Source organism: Lathamus discolor, chromosome 2, assembly GCF_037157495.1.
Source record: "Lathamus discolor isolate bLatDis1 chromosome 2, bLatDis1.hap1, whole genome shotgun sequence".
NCBI classification, from domain to species: Eukaryota; Metazoa; Chordata; class Aves; order Psittaciformes; family Psittacidae; genus Lathamus; species Lathamus discolor.
The window spans coordinates 33742891-33761499 of record NC_088885.1 but is presented as its reverse complement, the minus strand read 5'-3'; the positions used below and the strand labels follow the sequence as shown (position 1 = coordinate 33761499).

Below are 18609 nucleotides of genomic sequence, written 5' to 3'. Positions count from 1 at the left end.
ATGCCAGAAGAGATGTCTTCCTTTGACACCATTTTGTAAGTTTGGGGTTGTGTTTTTTTTTTAATGAAAAGGCTACTTATACAATATTTAGTCCCATAGGGGGCAAATTCATAGAGTCATAGAATGGTTTAGGTTGGAAAGGACCTGAAACATCATCTAGTTCCAACCCCTTATCTCCTGGTTTGCTCAATTGCTAGACACATGAGCAGCCACTTTGCTCAGGACCGCTCTGGCTCTGCTCTTTCCAAGTACCCAAAAGCCAGAGCTTGAGCCTAAACAAACACATCAGCTTGTTCTGGAAGTTTCTATGCCAAAGACTAATCTGTCATATTTGCTGCACACCTAGAAAAATCAAATTAGCTTGAATCAGCTTATAATACCGCACAACACACATGGCTGCTGTTAATCCAGTGTGAGCCAGAAGTATAGGTTTGGCTTATTGTTTTTGGAACAGAAGACAATAGAGTGGGAAGAAAGAAGGGGAGAGAAGAGAATATGTAGTGTCACCATACAGCTGTACTGGGGAAGGTACAGTCTAGGGAAGTACCTTTAAGTGAAGCTGATACCCACAGAAATTGTGCCAACGTGTAAAACGCTCCGTTCATGAAAGAGGCAAAGCCAATAGCTTTCTCTATGACTTTTCAGAAGTCAGATGCTAGTTAAAACCTGTGAATATGTATACATTCCTTTATATGGATAATTAGCTGTATGGATAATTAGCTACTTTATGTATGGCGCCTCCTGGATTAAAGAAAATTCTTCTATGTAAATAAGAAGTGGAATAGACTGGTCAAATTTATATGTGGAAAAAAAGACCTGTTCTATATAAATATGTAGTATTTATTTAGGTGAGTTTCTTATTTCATAGACAAGTGCTAATTCCTAGAGAGCTCCCATGTATTTAAAATGTTCACTCTGCATTGTTCTTTTAAACAATGCCTTGTATACAAACACTGAGGATGAACAATAGATTTTGAAGACATGCTTAAATAAATGAGACAAAATCACGTGTCTTGGAATTGGCTTTTTCCACTAAATGCTCAAATTCTGTCCTGTTGAAATCAATAGCAGAACTCCATCAATTCAGTAGGGACACATTTTCACCCCAAACTCTCTTTTTTTTCCAGTAGTAAGTAGATTTGGCCTGAGTTTGTCTGAAGATACTGCTTTATACTATTTTTTCGGTTCTATTGAATAACAGAATGGGTTGATATTTAAGAATGAAAGCTCAAGTTTATATTTCAGTTGTTTTATAATAATAGCCATATGTTAGTTATAGATTGTGTAAGTCTGAAGTTTTGGTAATTTAAAACTGCTTTAAAGTGACCTTTACAGGGTTCCACATTTCAACATTTTCTAAAAGTGGGTGGTATTGGTCCTTACTCATAAATCCTTACATTAAAAGAACCTGTAGGCCAAGGCCCTTAGTTAATAGGCTTACAGTAAATAAGACCTTCAAACATTTATATACACACTTAACCTTACAAATACAGCAATGAAATTAACATAACTGCACTCAGTGGGGAAAATCAGACCAGGATGAAATACCAGCTTTTACGAAAGGGCCACTCACTCTTACTATTAAGACAGGATTGTAAGCAACATGGACCTCCAGCCTGACCTGATGCAGTTGTAGGTTCTTCCCCAGTTAAACAGTGCAAGACAACAAGACACAGTATGGGAAATACTTTTGTTTTCTCCAGTGGAGACTAGTCAGCCTGGGAGGACAGAGATACTGGGGGCAATATGAAGACTGAAGCTCAGCTCCACTACCACCGCCTGGTTTTCCCAACCACACTGCAGTTGATCGTGCCTTTTGGTTGGGCTGCTCACATGGCTGCAGTTTCTTACTTCCTTACAATGCTCCACTCCCTGTTCATCTCCATTCATTTGTGTGTCATTCCTTACATGTTGGAGATCTTTCTCAAAAGACTTGTTATTCCTGTTGTCCAGATTTTCCCTCTGACTTTTGATCTAACTATTTCCACTGTTAAGGTAAAGGCAATATATGCTGCATATCTGCTATGCTTTTCTTCTCAAATTCCAGCACTCCAAACAGGGAAACTGAGGCACATCAGCTAAAGCTACTTGCCAGAGACTATACAGCATGTGAACAGCAAGATACAGACTAGACCCAAACCTCCTGGCCCTTCCTTCTAACGCCTTGGTCTATAGGTGTGAATTGGAAGACAGATAAACTGGTAGAACTAAAAAGAGCATTAAAAAAGAGTCACGCTCTAAGAATTTGTTGACAAAAAGGAAATGCTGATTGAAATACGCCCTGGATTGACTGATACCTTAATAGTCCTCTTCTGTGGAATTTTGTTACTTCTCCCATGACATTAAATGTTAAAGTGCTACATGTGCAGTACATTTGCCAGGAATAAAAAAAAATACCAGCCACCTAGCGTTTGACCAGATTTCCTTTCACTTCAGTATACTATTGTGTTCAAAGCCCATTTTCCTAGCATTTAGACAGCTGATGTATTTGAAACTAAATTAGGTGTTTCCAGTGAAAATACAAAATACAGCAGATAGACATTGTGGATTTGCATGGCCCACTCTAAATACTATTTCCCAGCTCACAGCTGTAGATTCACTTTGATATTTCCTCTGAAACACCCCTGCCTCTTCAAAAGCTGTCTTAATTTGGCCCTCAACCCTTCAAAATGCTTTAGCACATGCATGTAAGTAATTCCATTAACACATGTAAGTAATTTCACTGGTACTGATAATATATGAAGGAGATACACATGTGTTTGGAGAACAAGACCTTGTTCAGGTAAGAAAATATTCTCGTAATTTTTTTCCTTTTCTTTTTGCAAGACTCCGGCTTTGGAAAAGCAATAAAAATGTTGTATACATTTGAGGTAGTAAAGCCTAGGCTCTAATTTCATTTTATTTCCACACAAAACGAGTATGTTTACTAATCTTATGAAATGCACAAAAACACTAGGTCACTCATGAAAATCTGGGCCCTGATCCTGTAATCATTCCAAGTGTCTTTCATGAATTTAAGCAGAGTTAAAACTAGCCTATAGAATCAATCCCTTTGTATTTCCAGTATTTTTTCAAAAGACAAACTCATGTAATTACACCTCTCTTATATTTTTAACACCTGTGATGAACAGGAGTATTTCTGAATTCTTTAACATGCAGTACTGCAATAGCAACATGCCATGTGAATACTCACAAGTGCAACAGTATAGAGATCCGCGTGCTTCCAGCCACACACCCAAAGAAGCACCATGTAGCGCAGGAGGACCAGACCCAAAACTGGCAGGGACGCAGCTGTAGATAGAGATTAAACCGACTGCTTTATGGTTCTAAAGTAATAATACACTAAATGAAATTGATACAATATTGCAATCAGCTGCTTTGCTGTTTGGAAAATACCACAGGGCTATGTACTGCATTGCTCACAAGATGGTTTCCTTTGTAAAGGGGACTGGGGTGTGTTCTAGAGGGACACGACCCAGATACCCTGTGGATGAGGTTCAGACATTGACCGGGATACCCCGTGTGACACCTCATTTCCCGCAGAAGCCTTCGTGAGTAGCAGGGGGGCCGCCGCAGGCAGCTGGCAGGGGAGGGAGGGAGAGAGACCCTCAGAGCAGTCCCATTGTTGAGATTCCTGTCAGCAGCCATGAGAATACTTAATTTCTTTCATCTCTGGAGTTTTCATTATCATTCAAATTTCATTTTCCATTAATTGATCGGGGATTAGCGGAGCCATTATGCAAAAATTAGACAAGCCAGATGCGATGAATAATTCATGACGGACAATTACACTTTATTCCTGGTGCACTTCCTAACTTCCCCCTCGACCTCCCTCCCGGCCCACCCGGCTCTCGGGGCGGCGGGTGCGGTGCGTGCGCTGGCCCCGCCCGCCGCTAGGTGGCAGGCGCCGCCCGCGGTACGCGCAGGAGCGCGGAGGGCGCCGCGCGGCTCCGCGCCGATCGCACCATCCTCATTATCGGGCGCGACCGCGACCGCGGTTGGCTCTGGCGGGCGCGACGGTACCTGCCCGGAGCCTGCCGCACCCCCCTCCGGAGTGCCGGCCGGGAGCGGGAGAGGCCGCGGGCGCTCCCCCCGCCCCGTCACCCGCGCGTCCCACACCCCTCACGCCGGGCATCTCATTTATCCCACCGGACAGTTGTTGCCCCATTAAAGCGCAGTCCCACCCTTCGCAAAGACCTTTCATCTGGGGAAGTTTTATGACAGTTTGTAAATGTGCAAAGTTTTTAATTAGACTCGCCAGACAGCCCCAGGCAGCACTAGCGCCACGAAGTCTTCATGCTGCTCTCTGCTTTACAGCACAACAAGCCGCTCTACTCCTTTGAAGACAATGCCGACTATGTCTACGATGTCATGTGGTCGCCAGTGCATCCCGCGCTCTTCGCCTGTGTGGACGGGATGGGGCGCCTGGATCTGTGGAACCTGAATAACGACACCGAGGTGAGGCGGCGCGGCGGCTCGACGGCGGCCTGCGCTGGGAACGCGAGGGCGGGCGGGCGGTGGGGCTCCGTGCAGGTCCTTAACCCTGTGAGAGGCGGCGGCGCGGCGCTGCCGAGCACCCCCGTCGTCCAACGGGGGTCTGCGGGGGTGTCGGGCTCCCCCGGGGTGCGGGGAGCCCGGCGTCGGCCGCCGCCCAAGCCCCGGGCTGCGCTGGGGGGGGCGGGTTCCGCTGCTGGGGGCTCCTGACCGCCCTCCTCCCCGCCCGCCTCCCTCCCCTGCGGCGGGGCTGCTGCTCTCGGGTACCTGCCACGGGTGGGTAGGGCCCGCTGCGGCACCCCCGGCGGGAAGCCAACACAAATACGTAGCCGCGGTGCCGGCTCGGGAAGGAGACTCCTTCCCATCAATGTTATTTTAAGGTGCTCTCTGAAACCGCGCCCGTTCCATAGTGTTTTTATCATCCCCGCCCCCGTTTCTGGCACACAGAAACAGCAGTATGCCTTCACTGAGGTGGTCACAACTTGGCCACGGCTGCCACAGGCCTGTCGGGCATCCCTTTGCTAGCCTTCTGAGGTACGGAGATGCTTCGTGCTTGGGTGGGAGACCTCACTTCCCTTCGTGCTTATCCACCGCTCCACATCCTCTGGATATGTTAACTTGCCAGCCCGGTACTAGTGCCACCAACGTGCCGGAAACCCTGCGTGCCACTGTGCCTACCCCTCGCCTCACTGAATCGCTGGCTACCCAGCTTCAGTCTCCGAAGCACAAGGCATCTGTATCACATGTTATTTGTGATTTTATACCCTCACTTTTTTCCCTTTTTTAATATTCGCTGTGAAACTTAAAGGCACAAATGCAAACGAAAAATAACTATTTTTCTTTACATTGCTATTAAAGTAAATAGTGAGGACCACTGGAGAGAAAGCGTTGCACCTTTGGATTTTGCTGACGAGAAAGGATTAATCAAAGATCTTTCTGAAAAGATCGAGAGTACTATTTAGTATTTACTGTGTTTTTTAAAAGCTCATTTTCTAAACGTGCCAAACACCCCTTTTTCTTCTTACTATTTCATATTTTTTAAAATGCTGCAGACTTATGCTGGTACTGGGTTTTTTTTCTGGATTTGAGTTTCCTCCTAAAATGGTTTTGAGCAAACCTGTCAGGTCACTTGAGGTCAGTCCCAGATGGCCAGCAACCAGTATTCAGCACGAAGGAACCACAATGAAGTTGACATCATCTTCTTCACAACTGACATCTTGCATATTTTTACTTAGTTCCATGTGAAATTAAGAACAAACAGACTGTAAAAGAAAAGGTCACATATTAACTGACAGTTTATTTTTATTTCCAAAAAAGAAGACCAAAGAGCGAACAGCAGTATTTCCCCCATGTACCCTATTTATTTACTTTTTTTTTTAGGACTAGTTGACCATTAATACCCCTTTCCCATAAACATGCTGTACATTTCAGACAGAGTAAAATACAGGAACAGTTTATGGCTTCTAGTGAGTGGTGCTTGCCATAAATAAGTATGGACAGGTAAGAGGAACCAGCACCGGGCACTGCATTGTCAAGGGGAGTAGCAAGGCCTTTTGAAGTGCTCTGAGCAGGAAGTAGCGCAGCCTTTTTAATTAGAGCACATACAGCTGGAGGATATACAGGAGGAGTCTTCTTGGAATTTATTTTGGGAAGGGAGGGACATATCCTTCAGGTGTTCTCATTAATGCAGGCTTAAACACAGCATAAAACCCTGCATTTTAAGAAGAAAAAAAAAATAACCCTTTCCCTCCTAATTCCAGGGCTGAAATCCTGCTCTGTTTGAAATCAACTGATGTTTTGCCATTTGACTCAATGAGACCATAATTTGTTTCCAAAAAATTAGTATGGACTGCTTGATCCCATTCCCATCAATAATAAGGCTGTATGTGGAAAACTGCTGATATATTTTCAGTGTGTTTACATATAAATACAAAGGAACATCAGAAAAAAAAATTCGTTTCAAGCTCAGTCCTGCTTTTCTTCTGTGTGCAAGGCCACCCCTGATTTCACAAATGATTTCCATTCTGAGAAGTCAAAATCAGTTCTCATGTAAGGATCAGGCTGGAATTATTTCCGAGCTTTGTATTTTTATGCAAATCAAATTTGAGTCTCTAGAGGCAGAAATACCATTTGGTTTCCTTACTAAGCACTGATGAAACAAATTAAAAAATCTCTATAAATGATAAGCCATCAGATTCTGAATAGATGTGAGGTTTTGTTATGCACGAGCAGCAGCAAAAGTACCTCTGAAAGAGAACTGTGAGCAGTTCTTTTAAACTGAAAGTGATCGTCTGTTTGCTGTTACCCTCTATCTGGTAGCTCGTAATTAGTTTATAATTTTCAAGATTCCTGCCATCGATTACACCACTTAAGTCGTCACTGCCATTTGCTCAGAAAAGTCCTTGTCAGCACTTTTGCCTTTGTAATAAGGAATCTCGAAGCACCTGTTTTTTAAAACTTTATTACTTTCAGATGTCAGATACGTGATGTCAAAGTATTTGTGAAGACGGCAGAAAATGACAGGTATATTGATGTGTTTAACTGCTAGCTATTGATAAAAATCTCCGTGTAAGAGGTAGATGTGATTGTTATTAATGAGGGCTGGTTTTGTTTAATTTGGGAAATAAGCCACATTATTATTTAGGTATTATTTTGTAAAGCCATTTAAGAAAATACCTGGATGGAGTTACAATATGCTATCTTTAAATTTCTGAACTCTAACACAGTTTCCACTAGTGTTGCTCCCCGTATTTATTAAAGGCATTTCTCCTGAGAGCTAGATGCTCTCTGATCAAAATAACTAAAATCATTTGACTACCACAGATTTAATCAATCTAAATGTTCTCAAAATCTCACTGTAAAGTAACAAGGGTATTTGTGTGCTTCATGTTGGTCTGTGGATACCAGAAATTGTTCTTGTAAGACTAATGAAAGTTATCACATTTTATTTTACATTTGATAAATGAATAAAAAAAAAAAAAACTTAAAAAAAGAGAAAAAAAATTCCTCTCCACTCCTTCATTCTTTTGCAAATTGAGTATTATTTTTTAGGGATTAGTACAGTGGGGTTTGAAGATAGTTTCAGGATACCAAAAGCCGATTTCCTACCGACATGTCCATAACATTTCTTTTCTGATCAAGATTGGAGGTCTCTAGTTTGTTGATGAATCTTATTTATCTATGGACTGATATTAAACTGACTTACAAAACTGCTTATTCCTGCTGTGTTATACCCCATTCAGATGTTTTGGTGGGGGGGGGTTACATGCCGTACCTTAGCTTCAAAAGTATGAGGGTGGTGTCTATTTCTCGAAACAGCTAACAGATGTCTTTGTAAGCAGGTTTTGACACTACATAAGCAATAAAAGTAGAAAAATAAAAGGTATATTCTTACCATGCAGGTTTTTCTGACTGCATCTTTCTTAATCTGTTACCTGCTAAAATTTCATTTTAAATTGTTAAAAATCTGACAAGCACCAACCTCAGAGAATTTATAAAGTATTTCAAATGTGATTTAAAAAACATAATACTACCATTATAAACTCTTATCTTTGAAATCTAAAATAAGCATGTGTAATTTAACCTATCATTACTGAGAGCAGACAAATCTATTTTAAGATATTATACTTTTACTATATTTCTCTCCATATCATTGAAGAAAAGCCTTTTTATTTAGATTTTTAATGACTGTTTCATTATTGCTTTTTGTTATGTTAGATAGCTTTGTGGAATAGTAACATTTCACAATACCATTGGGTTTTGAAATAAAGCATGGGTTGTGCCATGTGTGGCATGCACACTGCTTGCTTTTATGTGAAACTCTTAAAGAATGCTGTATTAACAAAAAAAGCAGCTCCGGAGTTATGTATTTCAGCCCCCTGAAAGACATAGTGAAAATTCAGTGCCTTAAATATACGTTGTGTATATTTGTATATGAAACAAATATCTTTGATCTACGGTTTTCTGAGAAACATAGCTGGTTAGTGGATTAGTCCTCTAAAATGTGGCATCTAGTTGTTGTTGTTTGAAGAAACCCATTTCCAAATAGTATGAAATTCATTTTTGCTTGGAATTAAAATAGCTTTTCATTTTCCTATTTTTTTTATTCCCTTTTATTTTTCCCCTTTTTTTTTTTTTTTTTTTTAGAAATCAGTGATCACAGGAGCAAAACTTGTTTGTTTCCTACTGTGATTTTATCATGGATCAATGACCCCATGTCAGAATTAGGCCTTTAACTCTCGCCCAACTAAGCAGTAACAGACTTGGGTCTAGGAGTTACAGGATGACAGCTTTTTTGGGTAATATTGCCTTGGACAGGACCTAGGCCTTGAGTCCAGTAGCTTATTTACATTTGAATGATTTCTTAAATGAGGGGGGAGGACTGTTATCCAGCATTATTTCTACATCATTCTGCAAACAAAATCCACTTGTGTTTCACATGCTGGGCTCAGGACGCTACCATGAAGCCCTTTGCAGAGGTGATGCTTTAGCTTTGCAGGCTTGTTGTGCTAGAGGTGCCAGTTTGGTTTTGCAGCCTTGTGTCAGGGTCAGTGAGGAGGAGGAGGAGGATCAGGGAGTCTCTGTGGGGAGAGAGGCAAGGCAAGCAGCCCTGCTTCCCAGTCCTGGTCCTGCTGCTGACATGGCTGTGCACATGCTGCAGCCATAACAGGGGTCTTGGGAGGTCTGCAAAGGTTCAGCTTCCCACTGTCCCTCATCCTGTGGGACACAATGAAGGCGTTAGAGCAGAGGAGGAGATTGGCATGGAAGATATACAGTATTTGTTTTAAAATTATTTGTCTGCTGTATCTTCTGACTGATCTTACAATTAAACAGTATAAAACTGCAGCTGGAAAACTGAGGTGAAGTCAGCAAAATACTGGTTTTGTTAATCTTGCCAGTTTGTCCATGTTCAGACCAGGCTTTAATACCACCTTCTCACTGCCTTCTTCCTGCTTCTGTGATATTGCGCCCATAGTGAGGACAGAAGGAGTACCTGTCACTCCCTCAGAGGCAGCCCTGACTCTAGTTCCTGTCCAGTTACCTCATCTTGCCTAAACTGCTCTCCAATTCCATGTCCATTTATAGATCCCAGGACACCCCCCTGTCCCCACCTCACCCTGTGACTGAGACCTGTTCCCACAGATGGATCTCATGGAGGAGCTGTTTTTGCAGCTATCCTGTCCTATTTGCCCAGACGTAAAAAGCATTAGAGCTAAAACATATTAAAGCCAAAAAAAGCCTTTTCTGGAAGACTGTCATGCCCAAGCTACAGGCTCCTTGCTCGGGCAGGTTCTCCTATTAAAGGCAGCAGGGTGGAGCATTAGCAGACTTGCGGGTTGCCATCACTGGTCTTGTGAGGTGACCTAAATCAGCTGAGTGATCTACCTGTGTGGGACAAACACCCACACAGTTCCTTCCTCCTGCAGCATCTTTTGATGCCCTCGTTCCAGTGTAGATTACAAATACTTTCCTAAGACCTGTTTGTTGCTTTATTCGTCCCACATGTTAACCAGAATCTTCATGTATTCTTGTGGATCACCTGTAAAGTTGGTTGGAGCAGGGAGGGGGTTTGGAAATCAGACAGCATCCAGCTGTATTTAAAACAGAAGAGGTCTCCTGGGGATGTAAAAGAGAATTGTGGGAACATACTGTAGGAGTTCCTAAATGTCAGTTCAGCTCTTCTCACTGCTGCTGTGTCCTCACTCTGAAGTAATTATCTCAGGACTTTTCTGACATAGTGCCTAAGTTTCAGCCTCTGCATCTAGCCACAGAGGTGAGTATGGATTTAAAGGCTGTGTCAGCATGAATACAGGAATGTGTCTGTGACCATCAGGTTATCTAGGCCCAAGTCAGAGGCCAGAAGCCAGGGCAGGACTGAAGCCAAAGCCTACCCTCAGTCGGTTCTTGGTCATAAGTCTGTGACTGTTGAGAAAGAAGGAGATGTGGTTTCACATGTTTCTGAGGTTAAAGGGAAAAATCTCTTTCATTTACTGCCCTTTAGTGCGGAAAAGTCTTCCCTGCTCATTCCAAGCAACCTCTTACTCTTTCCTCTTTTTAGCACATGTGAGTGAAGAAACAATGAACCCTTTTCTTTTCCTCCCCCCTCCTCCTCCCCCCCCCCAGGCTTGTATGTTACTTCCAGCAATGCCAAGGGACTTCTGACTCACCCAGCTAAACAGGACATTCAGAACTGACCCCCGGGTTTGCAGGCAGTGTGATTGTATTGTCCTTCCTGTTCCTATTGTTTCAACAGGTTCCCACAGCCAGTGTCACCATAGAAGGAGCTTCTGCCCTCAACCGTGTCCGCTGGGCCCAGGCTGGGAAGGAGGTAGCTGTTGGTGATTCAGAAGGCCGCATATGGATCTATGATGTTGGAGAGGTATTATTATTGCTTTGGGGTTTTCTTAAAGCTTGGCTTCTGGAGAATGCTACATCCAAGTTTGAGAAAAAATCATGTATTGTTACACTTGAATAGGACCTGGCTTATTCCAAAGAATAAGACAGGAAGGGAGAGGTGTCATTGTGGAGGATGGTATGTGCATGTGTGATAAAGAGTATGTAGGTGCTGAGAAATAGCAGGGTGCGTATTCTGTGTCTAAGGCTGCTCTGAATTCACCCTGCTATATCTTATAGAAAACATCCAAACTGCAGTGTGTTTGGCACTGATGGAATCTACTTCTTTGTTGATGAATACAGTATAAAGTGTTCCATCGGTATTACAATCCCTTGGAACAGTTAAGGGTGAATCTCTGAGCAATCAGCTTTTATGTAGAGAATTTGTTTTCCATCATTATCTGTGATAGGATACTGAGATATCCATCTCTACACAGTAGGGAAACATTATAGAATACATACAGAATTATCTGTAACTCTCATAAAGTGATTTTATGGCCCATAGCGAAATTGCTTGTGCATGACTCATATTTTTGTATTGTTTTCACTTGTGCAGGAGTTGCCTTTCCTCACAAATGTTTGCTGAAACTTCTTGCCATTTTGTTAGTACAATCTCTAAATTCTCTAAGGTTACCACATTCAGATTCCCACTATGACACTGGCAAGTCAGGCTGGTTTTACTTATTTTTCCTTTTTGCATGCCTGTTCCGAAAAGGTGGGTTTTCTGTCTTACAAATAATACAACAGGCTGTGGAAATGTGTTTGATGACAGCACAGTCTGATCTTGTCTGGGAGTCTAGACAGGCTGTAGAAATGGCTCTTTTTGCGTATCATACACCAAATCATTCATAGGATTGTTTGTCCCTGCAAGCTCACCTGGGAAAACATAGATTTAGTGTTCTGTGCAGAAGTAGTAACATGTAAGATTTTGGCCTTTTCTCTGTATAATCTTCAACTTGCAAAATGAGTCACAGTGATAGATGAAAAAGACAGGCTTCTATTACTTGAAAAAGAAAAACAAAAGAGAGTCATTCAACAGTATTTATTTGTGTGAGTCCAGATCAGTGTTACATAAAGTGTTCTGCCACAAATGCTGCATGCCCTGCCCTTGCAGACCCCCAGTGTCTCCAGCTCAGCTCCGTCCACACTTAGACAGATGGATGTCCATCCACACAGTTGCTGACAGGTCATGGGCCATTGCTATCCCTCCTCCTCTTCATTAATGAATGAAGGACCTAATTGATCCAGGCAACAAATTATTTTGGCAGCTGCAGTAAATCCTATACCGAATTTAGGAGAGCTGGTCTGGACTGCAACAGCTTCAGATGCTACCAGGGCTGCTGTGTTGTTAGTGGCTTTTTCTGGTTTAAAAAAGAAGAGTGCTCATATATCCTCCAGCACAATTCTTCTCACTATAAAGCCTTAAGTGAGATGCAGAAATACTTTGCAGCTCAAGAGCCTGGAATCGGGGGCTCGTAAAGTGAATAGCAGCCTCTTCAGTTGTTAACCCTCTGTGCCTGTCCATAAAGAACTCTCTGATGAGTTGTTCCGTGCTTGGCTGTCCTCAGGCGTGATGCATGGGGGATTCAGTGTGCACTTTTTGAAGTGTCTGCCAGAAATGTGGCAGCCTTTAAGGCTCTCTCTTTACTTCAGTGTGCAGACACCAGCCAGTTCCTTGGCTTGGCTGGATTCCTCCTTTGACTGTCCTTTTTGCATGGCTCGATTCTGGGATATGAGGGAGCTGGGCTGACAGTTTAAAAGCAGCAGTCCTTCTCCCCCTGTCTGCCAGCCATCCTCAGCCAAACCCCTGGCTGCCCAGTTTTTGTGGTGGTAGCAGTGCTTGTCACCACGCACATTGTGAGAGGGAGATAGATCAGCAGAGACGTATTGTTTTAGTCATTGTTTTGTTTTGTTTTCCTTGGGGTATTTTTCTCCATGGACTAACTCAGTGTGAGAACAGATGAGTGAGCATGTGACTGAGGGTGAGGGGCTGGGAGCCAGACCATAGGCACCTGGCAGCACCTAGCCTTCATATTTGACCCAGCAGCACTGCATAAGCCTGGAACTAAGCTGCAACAGTTGACTTTTCAGCAATAGCACTCAACCGGTCTCCTACAGCATCAACTTCTGAAAAGGCCACTTCACTGGAAGAATTCACCCCTGCCTGACTGATAACTCAGTAGCATCCACTTGTTTGAAGGTGCATCTCTGATTTGGGAAGATGAGTGTGATTACTCGCATTAGAAACTCAGCAGGCCACTTTGTAAAGACCCTAAATATACTCACTGAAACCATTAATGGTCCACTTATACTGCACCCTTTTTAAAACCTTTCTTCTCTCATGACTGTTCTAAATGTCACATTAGGTCAGCTGTAAATTCATAAAACTTTGGATCCATCATAAAAAATGGTGATTATATTTTGTGTTTTTATTGTATCAATAATTTGTGATTATTATTTGTGTTATAATAAAGCACAGTGTCTTTGAATTTCACATTGCTGTATAAGCAGTGAACTTCTTACCTGTTTGAGCACAGAATTGACTCCATGAATTTTGATCAAAGCAGAAAACACCGGGTATCAAATCATTAAGGAAAAACCTGAAGTAATAAGGATTTTTACTTCGTTAGGTTCATCACAGTTTTAAGAAACTAGGCAACAGTAAAGTTTACTGCTGCTATTAACCTATGGTGTAAAGAGAAAATATTTTATTGTCTAGGTGAAAACGTAAGACACAAGGCCTAACCTTGCATCCTTTGTGAAGGTACGGAGAGTGAGATCAGGGCTGGTTTTGCTTGTGTAAGTATTTAGAATTTGGCCCTTTTTGCTGTGTTAGCCAGTCATAGTCTTTATGACATGAGAAATGGCAGAAACATGAAGAATGTGGCAGGGTCTATAACCAAGGAGTTAAAAATAATTATGACATTTTCAGTTAGGCTATATAATGTTATCTCCTTAGAGTATGTACTTTTAGTTGTTTGATTTCAGCATCGTGTCTGAAAATAACTGAACACATTTATTTTCACAGCGAGGGGTCTATTTTCTCCTCAATGCATGTGCTTTACGCCCATTAGCATTAATGGGAGTTATACACACACTTCCAGTGCAGAGGAGACTTAAATAGTCCGTATAGATGTGCTCTTGTGGATCAGTAACCCCTGATTTAAAGAACGTGAATTATAAAATGAAATAAAACCCCAAACAAACACACAAAAATCTGATTGAGTGTGATGGGATCTTAAGCCTATAGAACTTATCCAGAGAATAGAATGAGTCATTGTAAATATACTTTACTTTCTGTGAGGCCTAAATATTCAAACCTTTGCTGGTCTAGTAGTAGGGATGTTGGGATAGTATGTATAACATATTTTAGCTTCTTTAGTTATATGTCTTAATTACTGGTCAGCAAGTTTGCTGTATGGTAGAAGTTGATTTTAACAGAGCATGGACCACTGACTATAGAATTATTTACATGTCCAGATGATTGATAGTTAGACCTTACTGCATGTCTCTTTTGTAGATATATTTTCTAGAAAGCTTGCTCCCATTGTGCATGCTTCAGTGATGTTACACAGTTCCCACTGTCATAAATATTCTCTAACAACCACCTTTGTTGCTTACCTGGCTTATTGAGAATGCTCTTTGCACCTTTGTGAAAGAAGTAGCTTCTCATCCACCTTCCATTGTTTCTTTTGTTTGCCATTAATCTCTTCCAGGTCATATTCTGCTTGCACTGTGAATAAATAGATAGAAACTGTAATTCAATTATTTATTCTTTGATTGTAATAAAATGTAAAGTCAGTTTCGCAGCACAAGACTGGAGAGTTTGAAGCTGTAGTCACAAGGAGCTAATTACATTATTTTGTTGAACTAGTTTACAGGACAAACTATTGTGTCTGGTGATCTTTCAGATGGTTGATTTTGGTCATGCTTTTAAAGGGCAACTGGAAGGACAGGTGGAACTGGAGAGAAGTAAGGAATGATCTTTACCTAGACCACCCAGGAAAGATGGCTGTGCCAAAGAAAGCAGTTACCTGGAATTCTTTACACGATTGTTACTTCTGTCCATGTTTTCTTGCAGCAGAATCGGAATCATATTGATCTTTTTGTGACTTTGTTAGGTTTCAGAGTTAATATCTCCTTAAGCTGTTTCAGGGCTGCTGCATTAGGTTGTTTTTGTACTTCCCCATTTGCTCCGTGATGGGTGTTAGTCCTGTATCGCATTTTCAAGTGCATGACCAGTGAGGGAAGAGCTGGCAAGTGCCTGAAATATGTAGATGAAGTAGTACAGTAAGGAATATCCCACTGATGCCTATAAAATAATTACCTTGGATTTCAACAGCCTTTAACGGCTGCTCTGAGATTCTTAGGGTTCTAGACAGAGATAAGTGCATATTTGTGGCCAACTCTCACATTTCAGCATGGCCACTGAGTCACTTAGTTTTCTGGGTAAAGTAGGGAAAGGTTGGTACTTGGGCTCCTATCTTCAGATCCCTGTGTTCCACTATAGATTTCATACAGAAAATATATCCAGCATCTCTTTCATGCAGTTAAAAGCTGCTGTAGCCCAGAGAGAGAAATATGAAACTAGGTTTTGTGTCATGTAGTTATCCAGGTAGATTTTCCAGTAGGTTTACTTTTGCCATCATAAAGCTCCTGTAGAGCATATATTGAGTTAGGAAATGTTTTTGCCGCAAAAGCAGAGTTGAGACTCGCCATAAAATACTTTACTTAAAATCTGTGTTGAGTTACAAGTATTTTTCGAACACAGATAAATGGCTCATGCACGTATCGTGAAGGCAGATTTGAGCAATAATAAAGGGCTGTACTTACAACCCAGTTTTATTCAAAAGCATTCAAAGATCAAGTAAGATACAGTAGTTACAAGAGCATGCACAATCCAGGCATAAAGGGTAATTAAATTGATTGTGAGGCGGTGCCTGAATTTCACCATTGATATTTTTGCTAGGGAGGTTGGAACACTGGCCTTAGAGAATTTTAAAAGCATGTTTTAACAAAGCAGAATCTCTTGCGTTGTTGGAAAATGTCAAGAGCTAAGGTTTTGATTTGCTTCCCCTCTGCCTCTGAAATACTGAGCAGAACAAGCTCTTCGTCCCTTGTCATTTGAATTTTGACTAATACAGCCAGTATTCACAAAGGGATTTTTGAAGTAGGTTAAATAAGAACTCCCTAATGAAAAAAATGCACTAGTTTGAAATCAGTCAATTTAATTACTGTGTTTTATGAAGGCCATTACCCATTGCTGATTACTAGGGTGATAAAATCTTTAAGCTCTGGTAGCCTCCATAGGGGGTGAGCTGATCTAAGTAGAGCAAAGTCCAGTCATTATCACCCTAAATACTTGTGTTTCTCATTACAATATTCATTACTTTAGGCTACTGTGAATGCTTTGAGGGCTTTATGTAAGCACTGCTTTATTCTTCTGTAGAAAAACAATGTTGTTATGTTGATAAGTTAAAATCAAGCATTTATATACTTTTATGGTTTAAAAGAAGGCTTGGCTACATACAGTTATAGAAATATATACATTTATGTCTGTGAGTACTCCTATACATTCTTGTCCCAGGCTGTGTACTTGTTAGTAAGGTTGTACTAGTCTGATAAGAAATGGAAAAGGGTATGAGTTACCTTTTTATTTCAGTCTATTTTGGTATGTAAATAAGCTGGATTGGAGGCTTGCGTTACTAATAGCAATCTTTATTAGAGAAGTACATTTCAAGAGGGAAGACTCGTCATCTAACTAATCTGATTTACCCAAGGCTGGTTGTTGCGGGTTGGAGCTGTTTATCTCCAGCGCCAGTCCTGGGCTTTGCATTTCTTCCCCTTACCTGCCACTTCTTGCACATCATGTGGCACCACTACCTCTCTGCCCTTCTCCGTCCTTCGTTGTGGCCTTTTGACTTCAAAGTAGCTTCATAAAATCAATGTTATTTTTAAAATTACTTCAAAATCATTTCCCCTCTTTTTTTTAGAAAAGAACACTTGAAATGTATGAGAGAGAGATGTGGATCTAGGCTACTGGGAGAGAATAGTAGCCTGTAGAAAGAGGCTGAAAAACTTTGTATGACTATCCAAGGAAGTCTGGTGGCAATATAGATGGTTCATGTACTTGCAGATCTAGGAGTGCTTGGGGCCAGAGAGGGAAAACTAGTGGAGCTGAGGACATGCTGCCACCAGCACGTGGCAGCAAGCTGGCCATCTCTTCAAGTCAGAAATTAGAAGACTATTTTTAACTATCAGAAGGCAGAAGTTACAGAGCAGATAGGGACAGTGGGACAAACAGCCTCTTGAAGTGGAGCCTGACAACAGGATTTTGTGATGTGCTTCTGATGATACAGCAATGGGTCACACTTGGCATACTCCTGCCTATGCCATGATCATAGAATCATAGAATAACAGAATCTTTTGGGTTGGAAAGGACCTTCAGATCATCTAGTTCCAGCCCATGGCAGGGACACCTCACGCTAGACCAAGACTGCATCCAACCTGGCCTTGACACTGCCAGGGGTGGAGCATTCACAGCTTCTGTGGGCAACCCATTCCAGTGCCTCACCACCCTAACAGTAAAGAACTTCTTCCTTACATCCAATCTAAACTTCCTCTGTTTTAAGTTTTAACCCGTTACCCCTTGTCCTGTCACTACAGTCCCTAATGAAGAGTCCCTCTCTGGCATCCCTGTAGGCTCCCTTCAGATACTGGAAGGCTGCTTGTTCTTGGTAGCAACAGAGTTTCTTCTGTTATGTATATATGTGTATATATATATATATATATGAACATCAAATTCCACTATCATTTTACTGCCAGAATATTACTTGTTTAAACTAAAGGAGGAAGTACCAGATTTGTAACAAAAAACCCTTCTGTTGTTGATAGACAGTGGAATTAAATGGGCATTTGTGAAAACAGACAGAAAGCGGGGTGGGGAGGGTGGGTTAAATAGTCATCCTAAAAATTCAGTTGATTCTTTATCCTTAGCTTCCAGTTGCTTATGGTGAAATATTTCAGTAGTTCTTCCGAGATGGCTTACTAGCTCCCCAGAGAATTTCATGGGGTGAAAAGACATGAGTTTCCAATATGATACAAATATCTTTTATGAGGATTCCCCATCTCCTCATCACATGAAAAAAAAAGCTTAAGAAAGCCAGTCAACCAACCAACAAAAATCTGGCTCCAGTCCTTTTTATTCATTTGCACACTACTTTTAAAGTGAATGTATGTTTGCTTTTCCCTTGTGAAGGCCCGGATCCTCCCCCTGCAGAGAGGATCAGAGAGGACAAGCCACATGTGACAGGGGTTAATCATGTAGCTTAATGCACTATTAGAAGGCAGTCAGATAACGAAGTGATGAGGGTGGCAGAAGAGAAGCTGTAAGAGGTCATTCCCTTTCTACACAGTAACGCATACAGGAGAGGAAGAAGGGAGAGCTGTCTGTGACAATCTTCCTGCCCTTTTTTTCCTGCTGAGCTGGGAAACATGGTAAAGGGCAAGAGAGAAAGGAGAAACGCAGGCTCCAGATAGAACATGCTTGTCCATCCACTCTATGTTTAGCACATCAGCACTACCAATGGCTTCACTACCAGCTTGTCAGTTACTGCTTCTCCCGAAAACCTTTCAGGATGTTTAGTGGAAAAGGTAATCTGGGTCCAGGCTTTCCATGGAAGTTGCAGGTGAGGCAGCGGAAGCTGAGCGAGTGTTTTAGCT

The 18609-nt window shown here is 41.8% G+C and overlaps 1 protein-coding gene across 9 annotated transcripts in view; it reads left to right on the top strand.

Moving 5' to 3' along the window:
• Positions 1-18609, top strand: part of DYNC1I1 (dynein cytoplasmic 1 intermediate chain 1) — a 242979-nt gene that overhangs the window by 212141 nt on the left and 12229 nt on the right. For all 9 annotated transcript variants that reach the window (XM_065666334.1, XM_065666335.1, XM_065666339.1 and 6 more), the window contains 2 exons: positions 4318-4458; positions 10748-10873. In XM_065666334.1, the coding sequence (XP_065522406.1) occupies positions 4318-4458; positions 10748-10873 (267 nt within the window). The remainder of the gene's footprint in view (positions 1-4317; positions 4459-10747; positions 10874-18609) is intronic.